At 40.1% G+C, this 18,482-nt stretch overlaps 2 protein-coding genes across 2 annotated transcripts in view; both read left to right on the forward strand.

Moving 5' to 3' along the window:
• LOC139154299 (uncharacterized) overlaps positions 1-18,482 on the forward strand; it is a 1,065,525-nt gene that overhangs the window by 841,444 nt on the left and 205,599 nt on the right. The window lies entirely within an intron of this gene.
• LOC139154461 (vomeronasal type-2 receptor 26-like) lies at positions 2,117-16,115 on the forward strand. The gene is made up of 5 exons (XM_070729095.1): positions 2,117-2,386; positions 6,088-6,921; positions 10,994-11,221; positions 11,845-11,971; positions 15,211-16,115. Exons 1-5 carry the CDS (start codon positions 2,351-2,353, stop codon positions 16,113-16,115), a joined length of 2,130 nt encoding a protein of 709 aa, XP_070585196.1. The 5' UTR covers positions 2,117-2,350.

Below are 18,482 nucleotides of genomic sequence, written 5' to 3' on the forward strand. Positions count from 1 at the left end.
TAATAATAATAATAATAATAATAATTATTATTATTATTATTATTATTATTATTATTATTATTATTATTATTATTATTATTATTATTATTATCTTTGCCATTAAGCCATCACATCACAGGTGTGAAATAATAATCAACAAACCCAGGAGGTTCCTTTCAGAGAAATAACTGTTTATTGGCAATTAATGTAAATGACTGTCATTGATGCTTTCTGATAACATCGCAACAGCTTTCCAAAAAAATACTGAAAAAGAATGCATATGACATTCTGGTTATGAAAAAATATATATAAAACTTTGTGATCAGAGGAAAAGAGTCAGGTAGGATCTTGTCTCTTTGGATTTTGGATTACAGTAGTTATTTCCATTCACCAGAGTATGCCTGATCATCAAGGGCATGCTTGGCTAACCTTGTTGATGTCAATCGACAGGATGAGAGAAATGATTGTGCGTGTTAACCATGTTCTTAGCATTTTGTATCTGATGGAAAATAGTCTCACCAAATAAACTCCTGGAAGGGAGGATAGGCACAAGAGGAAATGTTGAGGACAGTGATATTCCTGTGCTTGCTGATTGACCTGAAGTGCCAGATTTATGCCATATCTTGCCTCAGGAGTGATCCCACTCCTATTTTTCATGAATGGTATAAGCCAGGAAACCTCATCATTGGTGGGATCACAGCTCAGATTTTTCATGTCCTTGAAGAATATTCCTTTGAGGAGCATCCTTCACAGAAGGTGTTTATGCCCCCAGTGTAAGAAATGCTTTTTACCTTTTCCTTCCTCTTCACATAGAATAGGATAGAATAGAATAGAATAGATTAGGATAGGATAGGATAGGATAGGATAGGACAGGACAGGACAGGATAGAATAGAACAGAATATAATTCTTTATTGGCCAAGTGTGATTCGACACTCAAGGAACTTGTCTTGCTACACATGCTCTCAGTGTTCATAAAAGAAAAGATGATTTTCAAGAGTCATAAGGTACAACACTTAAGGATAGTCTGAGAACAAATAAGAATTTAATCATTTATTTTATTTTATTTTTTAATTTGTTAGAACATGTACAAGATAATAGTCATAATAGTTCCTAATTATCATGTTATTGATTTTCTTGTCCTATCCCCTGCTTGATCAGTGGAACCTTTTTAAAGTTCTTTTAGTCATATTAATTGGATTTTTTGAGATGTATACTGTTTTTTACTTTTTGATATGTTGTGAGCTGCCCTGAGAGGGACAGCATACAAATCCCCCAAAAAAATAAAATAAATATTAGGAACCAGTTAATATAAATTGTAAGGACCCAAGCCACAAAGTTAAAGTCATAGAGTCATTTGTGGGAAGAGATGGGTAATGGGAACGATGAGAAGATTAGTTATAGAGATGCTCAACAATTCCTCAGTAGAACTGTAGAGATCTCTATAGAGATACTCAATAATTCCTCTATAGAACTGTATCAGCAGCTGCTTGGGCAGTTTGAATTTTCTGAGTTGGTGGCTATTGTAGTCTGAAAAATTTCTCAAGGTGTTCTTAAAAATTGTGATAATTTTGGAAGGTTTCACACTATTTCTTTTTAACCAGCTCTGTGTCTAATAGCAGTTTCCAAAGAATAGACAATATTTCAGTCAGATGCTCAATGAGCCGTTTGGAAGATTAAGGATACACAATTTATTAGTGTATTTGAGGACAAAGTTGAGTGCGATAAAAAGCTGAGTGATTTGTATTTGTGGACCTTTGTTGCAAGATGTTATTACAGTAATACAATAGTGAGGTTACTAGGATATTTTTCATTGGATATGTTCAGGGGTGGGCTATTGCCCGGAAGGGGGGAATGCAGTGGGGTAGCAAAAATGGAGCTCCACAACAGAGCACCCAATTTGCACTGAAAGATGTTGAAAGAAAATGCAGGGTGTCCTGCAAAAGCCACCCCCACAGTGTGGCAGTAAAACCTTTGGTAGCTCTTCACTGAATATGATCAGAGGTGGTATTCAGCTGATTGGAACTAGTCCAAGTACACTGTTAGTGGTGACCTATTTAGGCTCTTTTGGGAGCAAACAATTCTGTATTTCAATTCTTTCTCAATTATGTTTTCAGAGCCATTTTAAAATTGTATCAGCATTCCCTGAGTTTGGCATTTGCAGTGAAAGAGATCAACTCAAATCCAAGACTTTTTTCTAATGTTACACTGGGATTTTTCATCTGTGACAACTATTTTATTGCCCAGCTGACTTACCGTTCCACTTTGGAGCTGCTCTTCCGATCTGATCGGTTGGTTGTCAACTACAGATGTGACACCAAGGAGAATCTTTTGGCCGTTATTGGAGGATTTGGTGCTGATATCTCATTCTTTATGTCAGATATCATAAGTCTTTATAAAATCCCACAGGTAAGATACACTATATCTATTGATATGTTGGAAAACTCGTCCATGGGGAAAAATTGAAGGGAACAGGGAATAATTATTCTGTTTTAGTGATGAATATAAAGGTCCTGATGAAGTGTGGGTGTTGGAATTAAGTAATTTGTGATGCACTATATTGAAAATATTAAATATGCATTGTCTGAAAAGAAAACAGAAGCTTTCATCCTCAGCCACGGAATCATTAAATCATAGCAGTGGAAAGGAATTTGGAGATTTTCTTGTCCAATCCCCTGCTTGATCAATGGACACTAAATCAGTCCAGACAAATGGTTGTCCAATTCCTTCTTGAAAACCTCCAGGGATGGAGCACCCATAATTTCAGTAGCCAAACCATTCCACTGGCTAATTGACCTCACTGTCAGGAAAATTATCCTTGGTTCCAAGTCAGTAGTGGGCTCTGAATAAGTCTGCTGCCAGTTTGTGCATGTGCACAAGCGTTTCTAGGAACTGGTCCAAACCGGGAATAATGCATCGCTGTTCCAGGTTGCATCTCTAATTTCCACCCATTACTGCTCTCAGAATCTGGAAAATAAGTCAAACGTTCTTTATGACTGCCCTTCAAGTACTGGAAGAAAGACATCACACTACCCCTAATTGTTCTATATGTTAAACTAGACATATCTACTGTATTTTTCAGAGTATAAGACACGCCTTAGTTTTTGGGGAGGAAAATAGGAAAAAGAATCTGCTTACCATGTATTCATCTGGCTAGTGTCCTTAGTCTGGTCAGCTTCAGCACATTATTTTATCCCCTGGTTAGGGGTTTAAAAAAACATTTTTCAAAGAGAGTAACAATGAAAGAGCTTGCAAGCCAGTAAGAGCTAGGAACATCATTAGCATCTAGAAGGAAATATTTGGAGCAAATAGAGCAATGGGAAAAAAATTGCAAAGACTTAGGGCTTGGAAAAGATTCTTCACAGAGAGTAACAATGAAAGATCTTGCAAGCTGGTATGAACTGGGAACATTGTTAGCACCTGGTTAGGGCTGGAAAAAACATTTGGAGCAAGTAGAGAATGAAAAAAACCCTAAAAAAACATGGTTTAGAAAAAATTATTTGCAGACAGTAACAATGAAAGAGTGTGCAAGCCAGTAAGAGCTGGCAACATTGTTAGCACCTGGTTAGGGCTGGAAAGAAACTTATTTGGAGCAAGTTAGAGCAATGAAAAAATCCCTACACTTAATGCTTGGAAAACATTCTTTTCAGAGAGAAACAATGAAAGAGCCTGCAAGGTAAAACTGGAAAGATCATTAGCAGCTTGTTAGGGCTGAAAAAAGAAAGAAAGCTATGTTCATAGTATAAGACGCACCCAAATTATCAACCTCTTTTAGGGAGGAAAAAAGTGTGCCTTATACTCCGAAAAATACAGTAGTTTCCTTAACTGTTCACTATACAATTTAGCCTCCAGTACCCTATCCATCTTAGTTCCTCTTCTCTATACTCTTTTCATGGTCTTGATATCTTTTTTTTGGGGGGGGGGACTGTGGTGCCCAGAACTGGATGCAGTATTCCAAATATGACCTCACAATATAAATCAATACAATTACTTCATGTGATACTACCCTTATCTTAATGCAGTCTAGAACTGCATTGACTTTTTTGGTAGTTGTTGTCAACTCATACCTAAGTGGTGGCTCACTGGGGCACCTAAATCCTTCTCAGAATAACCCCTTTTGAGCCAGGGGCCACCTATCTATACTTGTGTATTTGGTGGCCAGATATGTCTTAAGACTTTTGCCTACAGTAATTCATTTAGTTAACATTTGGTGCAGGTATAATTTGAGCCCGCAATGGACATGTTTTCAAAAGATACCCTAATTAATTCAGGAGCCATGAGCCAAAGTCCAAAAGAAATACCAAGATTTATTAAAAGTGACATCTTGGAAATACTCCCTTGCAGTCAGAACTGAGTTCACGCAGGCTGCTTGCCATCATGACCTGTTTCACTCCTTCTCACTGGACATGTCATAAATCACATTCTTCAATTAATCACATTGGGAGGTTTTGATCCCTACACCCCTCCTTCTGACTTCAGTAGCCTAGGACACAATCAATAAAAGATAGATAGATTAACCTGCAAAATCCATTTTTTCATTTCATTTTTCATTTTGTTATGTTCAGAAATGTTCAAAGTAGTATGCCAATGCCCAAGATAGTCCAAAATTCTGATTTGGCAGGATAATCTATATATAAAGTGAAATAATTGCACACAGCGCGGAGGGGGGAAGCCCTTTTCTGAGCAAAATAAACAATTAAGCATCAATTTTTTCATTTCCTTTTTCATTTCATCATGTTCATAAATGTTTAAATTAGAATGCCAATACCTACAATAGTCAAAAAGGTCTGATTTTGCAGGCTAATCTATTTATAAATTGAAAAAAAATTACACAAAATTGGAGGGTGGGCATTTCTGAGCAAAATAAACAAATAAGCATTAATTTTTTTCACTTCATTGTGTTCAGAAATGTTCAAATTAGTATGCTAGTGAAAAAAGTATTCAAAAAGATAATTCCAACCTTTTTTAGTCCGAGTCATATATGACCCGAGGATCACAAGTGTATAGTAAACGAAAAGAGAACAGTAGGGTTAATACCTGAATAGTTCAATGAATTTGCAGCTGGCTGAAGTGTTGATATCAGAGGGTTGTTGTTAATGGCAAATATTTTGAGCAGAGTGTAGTTAAAAGTGGTGTGCCACAAGTGTCTGTTCTAGGTCCTATTCTTTTTAATATGTTTGTGAGTGACAGAGGGGAAGGTTTGGTAAGGAAGGTTTGCCTATTTGCCAATGACTCTAAAGTGTGCAATAGGATTGATATTCCTAGAGGTGTCTGTAATATGGCAAATGATTTAGCTTTACTAGATAAGTGGTCAAAGCAATGGAAACTGCAGTTTAATGTTTCCAAATGTAAAATAATGTACTTGGGGAAAAGGAATGTTGAATCTGATTATTGTATTGGCAGTTCTGTGTTAGCAAAAACTTCAGAAGAGAAGGGTTTAGGGGTAATGATTTCTGACAATCTCAAAATGGGTGAACAATGCGGTCAGGTGGTAGGGAAAGCAAGTATAATGCTTGGCTGCACAGCTAGTGCTATAACAAGCAGGAAGAGGGAGATTGTGATCCCACTGTATTGAACACTGGTGAGACCACATTTGGAATACTGTGTTCAGTTCCGGGGACCTCACCTACAAAAAAGATATTGATAAAATTGAACGAGTCCAAAGACGCTACAAAAATGGTGGAAGGTCTTAAGCCTAAAACGTATCAGGAAAGCCTTAATGAACTCAATCTCTATAGTCTGGAGGACAGAAGAGAATGTGGGGGACATGATCAAAACATTTAAATACGTTAAAGTGTTAAATAAGGTTCAGAAGGGATGAGTTTTTAACAGGAAAGTGAACAAGGGGGCACAATCTGAGGTTTGCTGGGGGAAAGATCAAAAGCAACTGTGAGTAAATATTACTTTACTGAAAGAGTAGTAGATGCTTGGAACAAACTTTCTGCAGACACAGTTGGTAAATCCTCAGTAACTGAATTTAAATATGCCTGGGATGAACATATATTCATCCTAAAATAAAATACAGGAAATAGTATAAGGGAAGACTAGATGGGCCATGAGGTTTTTTTCTGCTGACAATCTTCTATGTTTCTATGTTTCTATGTTTCTAGGTTGCTTATGGCTCTTTTGCACCCAAGAAGCATGGAACAAAGATGGATGCTTCCTTTTACCGCATAGCCCCCAATGAAAATCTTCAGATTGTGGGGATTATCCATTTACTGAATCATTTTGGATGGACCTGGGTTGGTCTTTTAATTGTGGATGATGACAGTGGAGACAATTTCATCCAAGTCCTGGAGTCGCTTCTGTCTGAGAACAGGATTTGCTCTGCTTTTATGGAGAGAATTCCTAAACAAGCATTTTTTTCTATGTTACATTCTCCTGTGGTTGGTAGGATAAATGTTTATTTAAGGAAAACTATAGTCAATACATTTATCTTCTATGGAGAAAGCAGCACAGTGATGTTTCTATTTATGTTCACAAAATTTACATACATAATTCTTGGGAAAATATGGATTCTAACTGCTCAAATAGAACTAACCTTAACAAATCTTCATCTGCCCTCAGATTTGCAATTGTTTGATGGAGCAATTTCCTTTGATATTCATTCCAATGAACTGCCAGGGTTCAACAAATTCCTCTGGGCCATCAAACCTTTAGAAATGCAAAGAGCTACTTTGTTCAAGGAGTTTTGGGAGCAAGGCTTTGATTGCTCATTTTCTGACAGCAATCAAGCAGAAAAAGGTGATGAAGCATGTACTGGGAGGGAAGATCTAAAAAAACTTCCAGGACATTTATTTGAAATGACTGGCCATAGCTACAGTATCTACAATGCAGTCTATGCTGTAGCTCATGCTTTTCATGACATGAACTTACTTAGATTTAAACACAAAAGAATAGCAGAGAATACAATCGACAAACCTCAAGATCAAGAAACCTGGAAGGTAATAACATGTGAATCAAACCCTTTCATTGCCAGGAGTAGTTCTGCAGAACTGATCAGAACCTGCTGAATCCCACCTCTGCTCAACACCAGGCAGAAAATTAGGCAAACCACAGGAGCAAGGTTGGAAAATCCTTTAAGACTCCTGCTTGTTACCTGATCGGGGCCAGCAGTTAAATTATAGAAATCCCTAATAGCAGCTACCATTTTAAGCATGCTGAAATGGCAGCAGGAGGCAGGGGGACAAGGCCTAAGTGCTGCAGGGACAGCCTCTGGGTCAGATGGAGGGGAGGAACAGATTGGGACACTGCAGCACCTCTCCGGCCTGTGGCAATTACAAATGATCTTGGGGTACAAGTGTCACAACCAGTGAAGGGCTACCAAAATTTTACTACCACACTGTGTGCATGTCTTATGTAGAATGCCCTGCATTTTCTTTTAACATCTTTCAGTGCAAATTGGGGGCTCTGGAGAGGAGCTCCATTTTCGCTATCCCACTGCATTCCTCTCCATCCAGCCAGTAGCCAACCCTGCTCACAAGTCTGAAACAGGTTCATATGTAGTTTTGGGATATCAATCATAATTGTGAACATTGTCCAATATTTTCTTGAGAATTATCTGTAGATAGGACAAAGGAAAGCAGTGGCTCAGTGGCTAAGAACCTGAGCTTGTCAATCAAAAATGTTGGCAGTTCAGCGGTTCAAATACTTAGTGCCATGTAATGGAGTTAGCTCCTGTTACTTGTCCCAGCTTCTGCAAACCTACCTTGAAAGACTGTGAAAATGCAAGTAGAAAAATAGGGACCACCTTTGGTGGGAAGGTAGCACTGTTCCATGTGCCTTCAGCATTTAGTCATGCCACCCACATGGCCACAGAGACATATTCAGGCAGCGCTAGCTCTTTGGTTTTGATATGGAGATAAGCACTGACCCCTAGAGTCAGGAATGACTAGCACATATATGCTAGGAGAAACTTTCCTTTTCCTGGATATAAGAATGACAAAGTAATGCTGAATATTGATATCATTCTCTTCATTCAAATAACTACTGTATTTTTCAGTGTATAAGATGCACCTTTTTACTTCCAAAAAGTACCTCAAAAACTGGGTGTGTCTTATACATCGAATGCTGTGTGTGTGTGGGAGTTGGGCAGCGGTCATCAGCAGCAGCAGCAGCCTTCCTGTGCTTTGGCTACTGTCCCCAAGGCCACCTGCCAGCCCTTGGCTGCTTTCCTCCCTGTGGGAGACCGGCAGGCTTTGCCCGAGGAGACCTCCCAGAAGGCAGAAAAGCGGCTCGGGCCAGCGGCTGTGTCGGGGGCTGCTTCTCTCTGGCTGAGGCAGCTTCATTTGCAGCCCCCTTCGCCAACCACCACTGCCATCCAAGGCCATCCCGCCACTGGTCATGTATACTAGGCCTGGTTGCAAAGAGGGATGGCGGAACTCCTTCTGTCCTTCGCTTCAGTGTCAGGGAGAAGACAAGCGGTATCTGCACCAGTTTCCCAGCCTCCTGTGTGACTGATTCTCTGTCCAGCATTCTTCAGGGAAGCAAAAGACGTGGCGATTGCAGAGGATTCCTGAGAATCTCCCCTGCCATGTCTTTTGCCTGGCCAAAGATTGCCAGAAGCGTCTGTGGCTGCCTTGCATGGAGCTTGAAGGAAGCACTTGGAGATCTGTTCTCCCCACCCCAAGAGAAGAGTGCTGCTCCAAAACAGAGAGAAAAGTTCCTTTGGAGCCCAGAATAAAATGGGGGAATGCGGGGTGGGAAAGGGAAACGGGGCTCCCAGGCAGAGAATCAGTCACGCAGGAGGCTTGAAAACAAGCTCAGACGCCGCTTGTGTCCAGGTGGTTCCTCCACTCCACTGCTCTCTCCCTCCCTCTCTCTCTCTCTCTCTCTCTTTTCACATACACACACAGAAGCACACATGCAGATGAGGGAGCAGAGGGGAAAGGCAAGATGAGCTGGGTTAGGAAAGGTAAGCCCGGCAGCCATGGGAGAGTTGGCAAGGGAATCCCAGGGGAATACATTTCCACCTTTCACCCACTTCTGCCAAAAATTGGATAAGCTTTTCTAGACATGGTTTTTCCCACGGCCCCCAATTGCTACAGGTGGACTGGGATCCGAAGGCATATGGGAGAATTGCAGTGGGTTTCAGCTAGTTCAAATGAAGCATTTTCCGTGAATTCGGTCAAAGAAAACAAGTGAAAGGGAATGACTTGTGCCTGGGAATGCCTGTGGTTAAAAGTAGACAAGGCTTCAAAATGGGGCACCACTTCTAGGAAGGATCACATAGATGGGTTTAGGTTATTTTCTTGGAAACAATGGAGATATTGGGGGGGGGGGGGGTTCATTAGCTTCTTCTGGCCTATGTGTTATTTCCAGGTGAGGGTATATATTTAGAGTTTCCCCTATAGTCTCCCATTCAAGTAAGCAGAAGTATCCCATTTAACCCTGTTTAGCTCTTTGGGCCCTCTGCTGTGGCTCCTTGTTGAGTGATACCATCCCCAGGCTGGCCCCACCTCTCACCCTCCACTGCCATCACTCCTTGCCTGGTCTGAGAAAGTAAGGATGATGGAGAAGCAGCCAGGGCAGAGATAGAGACATACAGAGGGGTGGGGAGAGTAATAGGGAGATATGGCGAGAGAGGGGGTGTGGGAGGGACAGAGGGTGAGAGGGAAGGAGAGAGAGAGAGATGTCAAAAGGATTTTGTGGTTCCCAATGTTTTTTTAACAACTGATTCTACTTCCTAGTGACCACCTGTATAGGGGGTCATGTGACTGGTGGAAGTGAGTGACATTGAGTTGGCCATGCCCAGCCAAATTCTGTGGCTCCCAATGTTTTTCTTCTGAGTGAAATGGGTCCAAATGGCTCTTTGAGTATAAGGTTGCAGACCCCTGATCTAATTTAAAAAAAGAGAGATGGGACTAAGGGTGATATGATAGCAGTATTCAAGCAGTTGAAGGAATCAACTACTTATTTTCCAAAGCACCTGAAAGTAGGACAAGAAGCAATGTGTGGAAAATAATCAAAGAGAGAAGCAACCTGGAAACTCCTTAACAGTGAGAATAATTAACCAGTAGAACAACTTGCCTTCAGAAGTTGTAGGACCTTTGACTCATGCAGATACTCAATGGAAGGCAGGTCCTCAATGGAAGACAGGTCTTCAATGGAAGATTACTATCTAGTGATAGTACTTACTGATTTATCACTATATCTCCAAAGCCACCCAACCTGGGGTACTTTCTGCATGTGATCAGTTTTCCACCAATCTAGTGTTGATCTTTCCAAGATTGAGTAAGATTTGTTACAAAATGGATTCTTCAATGGCAGGACTGCTTGGTATGGGAGGATTTTTGTCCTGAATTGAAGCCATCATGCTGCTGAAACTTTTCTAGTAGAATGTTGGGGGGGGGGTGTTAATGGTTTGGACCAACAGTGTTGGTCACCAGAATAGAAGACACTGGGGAAAGTGCAAAAAGGAAAGACAAGTTGATGGGTCTTGGAGCTTAAATGGACTGAATGCATTTCAGCTAATGAAGAGAAAACTAAGGAGAAACATGATAGCAATCTTCTAGGGGTTCAAAGGCTGTGACTCAGAAGATAGTGTGAGCTTATTCTTCGTGACACATGAGGGAACACAAGAACTGTCAGGGTTCCAAGTAACATACCCATTAGCAAATAAAACTCTGAGGCAGGTAGGCTGCAGAAAGAATAAGTTTATTGGATATGACTTATTGGCACAGGTTGGTGAAAACCGAATCTGAGTACTCCCATGGTTTTCATGTAATTAAAAGTAAACATTTTTCACTTTCTCAATCAGGATATTGTTGAGTTGCTAGGTGACTCCAGTCTCCTCCTCCCAGACACCTGCATGAATGTCCTTGGTTCCCAAGAGAAAGTATTTGTTTTGACTACAGCACCTCTGTACTCCTCCCCTCCCTACCCCTCTTCTTTAGTGTGTCAGTGCTGAAGTCTCAAAATGGCATCAGTCAGGGATGGTTGTTGAACTTAGGAGAGCCTAGTTATTTTTATAATCTTGTTTTATTTATCTCCTTTTTCCTGCTTATTTTTATTAAGCTTCACAGGTTTCTCCAGGGCCTTTCATTTAATAATTCACTTGGAGAAACTGTGTCCATCAACCATCATGGAGAAATCCTTTCTGGATTCGATATTAGGAATGTGGTCATGTTTCCAAACAACTCCTACCGCAAAGTGAAAATAGGAAAGGTGGATCCCAAAGAACTTGCAGGAAATGAATTTGTCATTCATGAAAATTTAATTGTTTGGCACAAAGATTTTAGGCAGGTATGGATTCATAGCTATTTTATTACTTTGAAAGATTTGGAGATCATGGCTTGTGCACCTTTATTTCAGATAATTTCATCAGTTAAAATTAAAATTTGGTTAATTTTCCTGCTCTGGCAGAATTATAATTGGTAAATAATTTATAGAGGGAAGGGTCCATGGAGGAAGAGGGGAATTTTTAAAAGCTTCTGACTTGCTTGTACAAACAATAGTGCAAAAAGTGAGTGATTGAATCCTAATGTTGCGGTTGGGGAGGAAACATCCAAAAATTAATCAATTAGAAAAAGTATGAAGGAAAACAAATCAAACTTTCTTCCCTGGTGAGCTAGGGGCCAGAGGCATGTTTAGGAATGTTATTTATTTATTTTTGGACTGATTTTAGTAATCTGTCTCAAAGCATGTATTTTTAAAAATTATTTCTCTTCATCATTAATCCAGAGCTATTAGAATAGGAATAGCATGGGTGCAACCATACACAATATTTAGGAAATGTTGAAGAGATTTCCAGGTGTGTCATGTCATTTCATTTTCTTACCTGCTACTCTGTTTGGGCTAGATTATTGGAGGACTATCCAATATTACTCAAGACTTCAATCCTAAATTCCATCCCGGTTTATTAAAAGGTCTTGCCCCGTTCAGTCTGCAATGACCCCTGTCCTGCTGGCTATCAGAAGAGAAAGAAAGAAGGGCAGAAGTTTTGCTGTTATGATTGTGATCCATGTTCTGAGGGGAAGATGTCAAACATGTCAGGTAATTTATTCCATTTTACTCTTCTCTAGACCAGTGTGTCAGGATTTTAAATAGCATTCAACACTAAACCAGAGTCTGAGGCAACATACTCCTCAAAGTTCCAGTTTGTTTAACAGAGCCATGTTGGTACATCTGGGTGAAATGCGAATCTGAAATACTCCGGGTTTCGCCACCCAACTGAAAGTTCAAGTCCTTGGCTGCATATCCACTAATCCATCACATTGTCCCATCTTCATTTGCCATACTGGCAGAGTCCACCCATCTCCTTCTGTGGAGGTGGAGGGGTGCATAGACAAAGGATGACCTTGGCTTTCTAGAAATAATTTGTTATGGCTACATACTAACAACCTCATACAATAGCCCCTCTCATTTTCCCACAGTAGAAAATTCATAGTAGAAAAATATAAAATGTGTCAGGCCAAAGAACTCAATAAAATGGCTTTGGCCAGCACAATGATTGTCAATCTTTCCAGCTTGGTGGCCCAGTATGGAAGGGAGAGAGATAAATTTTACAATGAGTGGTATGTACATGCGCACATATGCACAGTTCTGTTGTGTGTAAGTGTTCTCTATACTCCTGTTCAGTTTGGGGATTTTGTAGATTCTGATTCGGAAAGTGTTTATGAATTAGTGGCAGCGCCCGATTTACAGGCAGAGGAAGAAGAAGGAGACCAACCACAGGACGTTCCTATGAGTTCAGATTCAAGTGAAGGATAAACAGATATCAGATGGGTAAATCTTCTTTCAGATGCTTGCAAAGGCGAAGAGAGCAAGTGTCAAGCAAGAAATATTAGGAGAGGAATGGGTAAATTAATTAGGTAATTAATTCATCACATCCGAGTGTCAGCGGAGAAGGGTGGAGTTTTCAATTTACTATTAAGCAATATTTTATTTATTTATTTATATTTATTTATTAATTAGATTTGTATGCCGCCCCTCTCCGTAGACTCAGGGCAGCTAACAACAGCAAAAAGACAATATGAACAAATCTAATATTAAAGGTAATGTAAAAAAACCCAACCCCAATTTAAGAAACCAATCATACATACAGACATACCATGCATAAAATATGGAGGTGTCTTTCCGCGGCTCTGAAAGTAAGCGTTGTTTTATGTGTTTTTAATTGCAGTTTTTATTATCCTGGGCTAATGCTGCCTAGCCATAAATTTTAAAATGAATGGTGCAATGCTTTGGTGATGTTTATGATGCCTTCACTACTAAAGATTGAGATAAGAGAGACTGCATACCGAAATGACACAGTTTGTCACAAAAGGAAGAAAAATAAAGATGATGTTTTGTTTTTACAAATCTCTGCATTTAGCAAGCCTTTATTCCAATTAACAGTGGCCTTAGCCGCAGATCAGAACAGTAAGTGGTAGGCAAGCATACCTGCCACTGACACGAATCAACATTCACATGCCAGCATCTGCTTCTTGTGTGTCTAGAAAAGCAAGCACAAGTGCCCATCAACTCAGCAGGAGTGGAGGTTTGTTGTGCGAGTGCAAGTGTCTGTCACTGATGTGAATAGGACTGCACGTGCATGTGACTGCATCTCCCACTTGTGAGAATGGAACTGTGTGCATGTCAACTCAGAAAGCATTCCTGGCCTGCTCTCGATTTGACATAGGTAAGAGGGGGAAGAACTGAAAGAGCAACATGGCAGCAACCAGAAGCACATTCCATGCATACCTTCTCAATGCCTCAGCCTAGGTTACCAGAGCCAGTCAGAGAGGTATGTTTTCTACAGCCTATAAAAGTGCTCCATTGGAGAATGTGATTTATGATACAGCCTGGGAGGAGGAAAGAAACAATGTAATAGTTGGGATGTAAATTATGTGGGGCACAGCTGACTCCACTTAGGTATGGCTGACATGTTGCTCCTAATAAATAACTAGATTTGTTTTGAAACTTGGTTCAAGGCTCATGAATAAATTAGGGCATCCTTTGAAACCCTGACAGCCTGTGTATGAAAGCATCTACCACTCATATGAGGTGAACTGTGGGCATACACGCTCTCACCCACCACTTGTGTGGCTTTGTTTTGAATGGGCCTCACCCCAGTAGTTGTCTGTGGTCTGGGGGTTGGGGACCCTTGCTCTAGACTACATTACACATCTTGTCTGTGATGTATTCATATTTTTTCATTGAAAAATTACCAGTTAGTAAATTATTTTTACCTGCCTATTTTATTTATATGAACAAAAAGAATGCAAGTGAGAAGTCATGCACATGCAACCTCTCTCCTCCAGGAAATCCTGCTTTCTGCATGGTTTATGAAGGGCTAATAGAGATGAAAGGGGAGGATTGACATCTAGATTGTTACTGGTTCTCAAAGAGGATAAATCTGATGAACTATCAGTCTTTGTTATGAATGGCCATTAAGGCCACACTTGTGATGCTAAGGATTGTTATATACTTGTAATTCTCCATCCTTTTTGCATGAAAAAATCATGCTCCCTCTCTATTATATTAGTTACTATAACTTGAAGGTACCTAATTTTTTAATCCATTTTAATACCTGATTTACTCATCAGAATTTCCTATTGTGGGAAGTCCATCCCCAAAAGACAGTGCCAGGAACCACTAAAGCAGAGCCCACACACTTAAAGCAGCCTTTCCCCCTTTAAGAAATTTAAAGCAAAAGCACCAGCTGAAAGAAAAAGCCATTTGTGGCTGTTACAGAAATAACAAAGCCTGACCATAAATCAGATCAGGAAAACACTTAAAACCAGTTTAAAATAACTCACTAAGAGCTCCTCTTTTCTTCTTCCCTAAAAGGATTAACCCCCAGAGTAGGAAAGACAAAGTTCCAGGGACATGATTAGCCCATTAAGGCAGGAAGGCAGAACTTAGATTAATCACTTGAACTGGAGGCACACAAATAACTCCATCAAACTGTAGGTGCTTCAAAGGAAATTCAAGTATAAGAAGGCATGGTTAACATCCCCAATTTGCATGTCAGCCAAGAAGGCTTAGAAGCTGTGTCACTATTCTTCTTGCCTTTCTGTATTAAAGAATCCTGTTTTCTGGCAACTCACTTCTGAGTCAATTCTTTCTCAGCGTTGATGACTGATTCCCAGCTGGGGAATGGACCAAGGAAATTTCTTCCAACACTATCCTGTACTGTCATATTGTTAACCAACAATTTTGTTTTGTTTTTATTCATATGAAATTCAGCCAAAACACCAACCTCACTGATGATTAGATTCCATAATTCATGACTTCTCTCTTATTTGCAGACATGATCGCCTGTTCTGAATGTCCAGAAGATCAATATCCAAGTAAGGACAAAGTTCAATGCATCCTCAAAATCATCACGTTTCTAACTTATGAAGAATCTTTAGGAATCAGCTTAGTTGTGGTTGCTGCTTTATTTTCAATCATTACCGTGTTCACTCTTGCAATATTTATTAAGTATAAAGACACCCCTATTGTTAAAGCTAACAACAAGGACCTCACCTACACTCTTCTAATATCCCTTTTGCTTTGCTTCCTCTGCTCTTTTCTTTTCATTGGAAAACCTCTCAAACTGATTTGCTTCCTCCGACAATCAGTCTTTGGTTTCATCTTCTCTGTGGCTGTTTCTTCTGTATTGGCCAAAACTATCATGGTCATTGCAGCATTCATGGCCACCAAGCCAGGGTCTGGCATGAGGAAATGGTTGGGGAAAAAAACATCCTTCTTAATTGTCTTCTTCTGCTCATTCCTTCAAGCAAGCATTTGTCTGGCATGGATGATCGCCTCTCCTCCCTTTCCAGAACTTAACATGCAATCAGTGACTGAAGAGATCATAGCAGAATGTAATGAAGGATCTGTTATGATGTTTTATATTGTCTTGGGCTATATGGGCTTTCTGTCTCTAGTCAGTTTCATGGTGGCTTTCCTGGCTAGGAACCTACCTGACACATTTAATGAAGCCAAGTTCATCACTTTTAGCATGCTGGTGTTTTGCAGTGTTTGGTTGTCTTTTGTTCCCACCTATTTGAGCACCAAAGGAAAGTATATGGTAGCTGTGGAGATCTTCTCCATCTTAGCTTCTAGTGCTGGTTTATTGGGATGTATCTTTTCCCCAAAATGCTACATTATTTTGCTGAGGCCTGAACTCAACAGCAAAGAGCAACTTGTGAAGAAAAAGCATTTCTGACTATTAAATTGTGACTAAATAGTGTATATTTCTACTGTTAAGTATTTGTTCTTATCTTCTAAGAATGAAAATAAGGCTTACTTATTAATTCTCCCAATTTACCAATATGTACATCCTTGGCATGTATATAAAATATGTATCAATTGAAATCTAAAATAAAATATCTCAAATGAGTGACCCAGCTTTTAATCAATAGTTTTCATTTTGAATTTTGTTGTATGGGTATACTTTAGTTGTATGTACACTGTACATACACACAATGGCAATAAAGTATTTATTTAGTTGGTTATGATTATTTATATGACCTATTTAAAAAGGGAATAACATGTTTTCTTCAAAAGAGATCTGCTGTTTGATAGCTAAGAGAATGATCTTATCTTATATCTGGGTTATATAGTTTGATTGTTAAGAGAAAAAAGGGATAGGAAGGGTATAAAGGACTCACTTCCAATGTTCTTAATAATAGCTGCAAGTACATATCTACTATAAATGTACAATATACATTTATTCATCATACAAGTAGTTTTCAACATGCAACCTTTTGTTCAGCAATTTTTCAGAAGCATCGAAAGGAAAGGAAAGTCTGAGAAAATGGCGGAATACAAGCATATATCAAAACCCCTTTTCCACCCCCTCTTGGGATTATGCCCAATCGTCATTATCCATATTCATTAGGTGAGACATGTTAGCCCTCATGTCACTCTTCAGGAATTTTCCCTCTTTCAGTCTCCTCCTGGTACCTAGGAAAACGAAACTTAACTCTGCTCCTGTGCTCTTCACAACCCCCCTTCTTCTCTAACCCACCCCGTAACTCTATGACAACCAAGCACAGCGAAGGTTGATATTCGAACCCCTTGGAACAGGGATTTCAGTCCTAGAAAACAAAAAAGAACAAACAACACCAATATATACATTTATACATTAGGGCTTATCAGGGTACTTTGTTCTAAACCGATCAATTTCCCTCTGTGCATTCATATGCTTCTCGTCAACCCATTCTGCATGAGATGCATGGAAATGTTTCCATGCCATTAAATATTGAATCTTTCCCCTATGCTTCCTTGAATCCAGCACTTCTTTAACCTCAAAGTGTTGCTCTCCCTCAATGAGTAAAGGGGCAGGGGGATCTGCTTGCAGCAGCCATAGTTCACTAGTCCGTTCTGGTTTAAGTAAAATTATGTGGAACACCGGGTGAATTTTCCTTAACGTTTTTGGCAATTCTAATTTCATTGCCACCGAATTCACACCTGCACAATTGGGAAAGGACCCACATACTTAGCCCCTAATTTCTTTGATTTTTGAGTGGTCCTCAAGAACTTTGTGGAGAGGTAGACACTATCTCCCACCATATAATCCACTGCAGCTCTTCTTTTCTTGTCAGCCTGGGTCTTATGTGTATCATGAGCCTCATCCAATGCTATCCGCACTACAGGCCAGGTTGCTTTAAGCTGTGTTACCCAGTCCTGTAATGATGGATGTTTAGGCTCATCCTGGGGTAGTTCTGGAATTGGCACAAAATCCTGCCCACTCACTAATTTAAATGGAGTGAACCCTGTGCTACTATGTAGCAAATTGTTATAGGCAACCTCTGCGAACGGTAAAAGATCACTCCAATTATCTTGCTGATAATTCAAATAACACCTAAGGTACTGTTCCAACATGGAGTTAGCCCTCTCATACACCCCATTGGTCTGAGGGTGGTGGTTCGAACTGAGCCCTTGTTTTGTACCCAACAACCCTAAAAACTCCTTCCAGAAGGAGGTGAATTGTACTCCTCGATCTGATATGACTCTCTCAGGAACTCCGTGAAGGCGATACACATGTTGTATGAACATTTTCGCTAATGCCCTGGAAGTGGGGACCTTTGAGCATGCCACAAAATGAACCTGTTTTTGCGATGCTGCGATTTCGCTGAGGCTCCCCTCGCTGGGAAACCCCACCTCTGGACTTCCGTTGCCAGCAAAGCACCTGGTTTTGCGCTGCTGGGATTCCCATGCAGCATCACAAAAACACGAAAGTCTGGAGGTGGGGTTTTCCATGGAGGGGAGCCTCAGGGGAATCCCAACAGCATAAAAACGAGCACTTCAGCTGGCAAAAGATGTGGGTTTTGGGCTTGCATGCATTAATCACTTTTCCATTGATTCCTATGGGAAACATTGTTTCATCTTACAAACTTTTCACCTTACAAACCTCGTCCCGGAACCAATTAAGTTCGTAAGACAAGGTATCACTGTACTTTTCTTTGGTACTCAAATATGTTGGAACAAAAGACAACCAAACACTACAAAAGAACAGCATGCTAAAAGTTATGAACTTGGCTTCATTGAATGAATTGGGCAGGTTCCTAGTCAGGAAAACCACCATGAA

Source organism: Erythrolamprus reginae, chromosome Z, assembly GCF_031021105.1.
Source record: "Erythrolamprus reginae isolate rEryReg1 chromosome Z, rEryReg1.hap1, whole genome shotgun sequence".
NCBI classification, from domain to species: domain Eukaryota; kingdom Metazoa; phylum Chordata; class Lepidosauria; order Squamata; family Dipsadidae; genus Erythrolamprus; species Erythrolamprus reginae.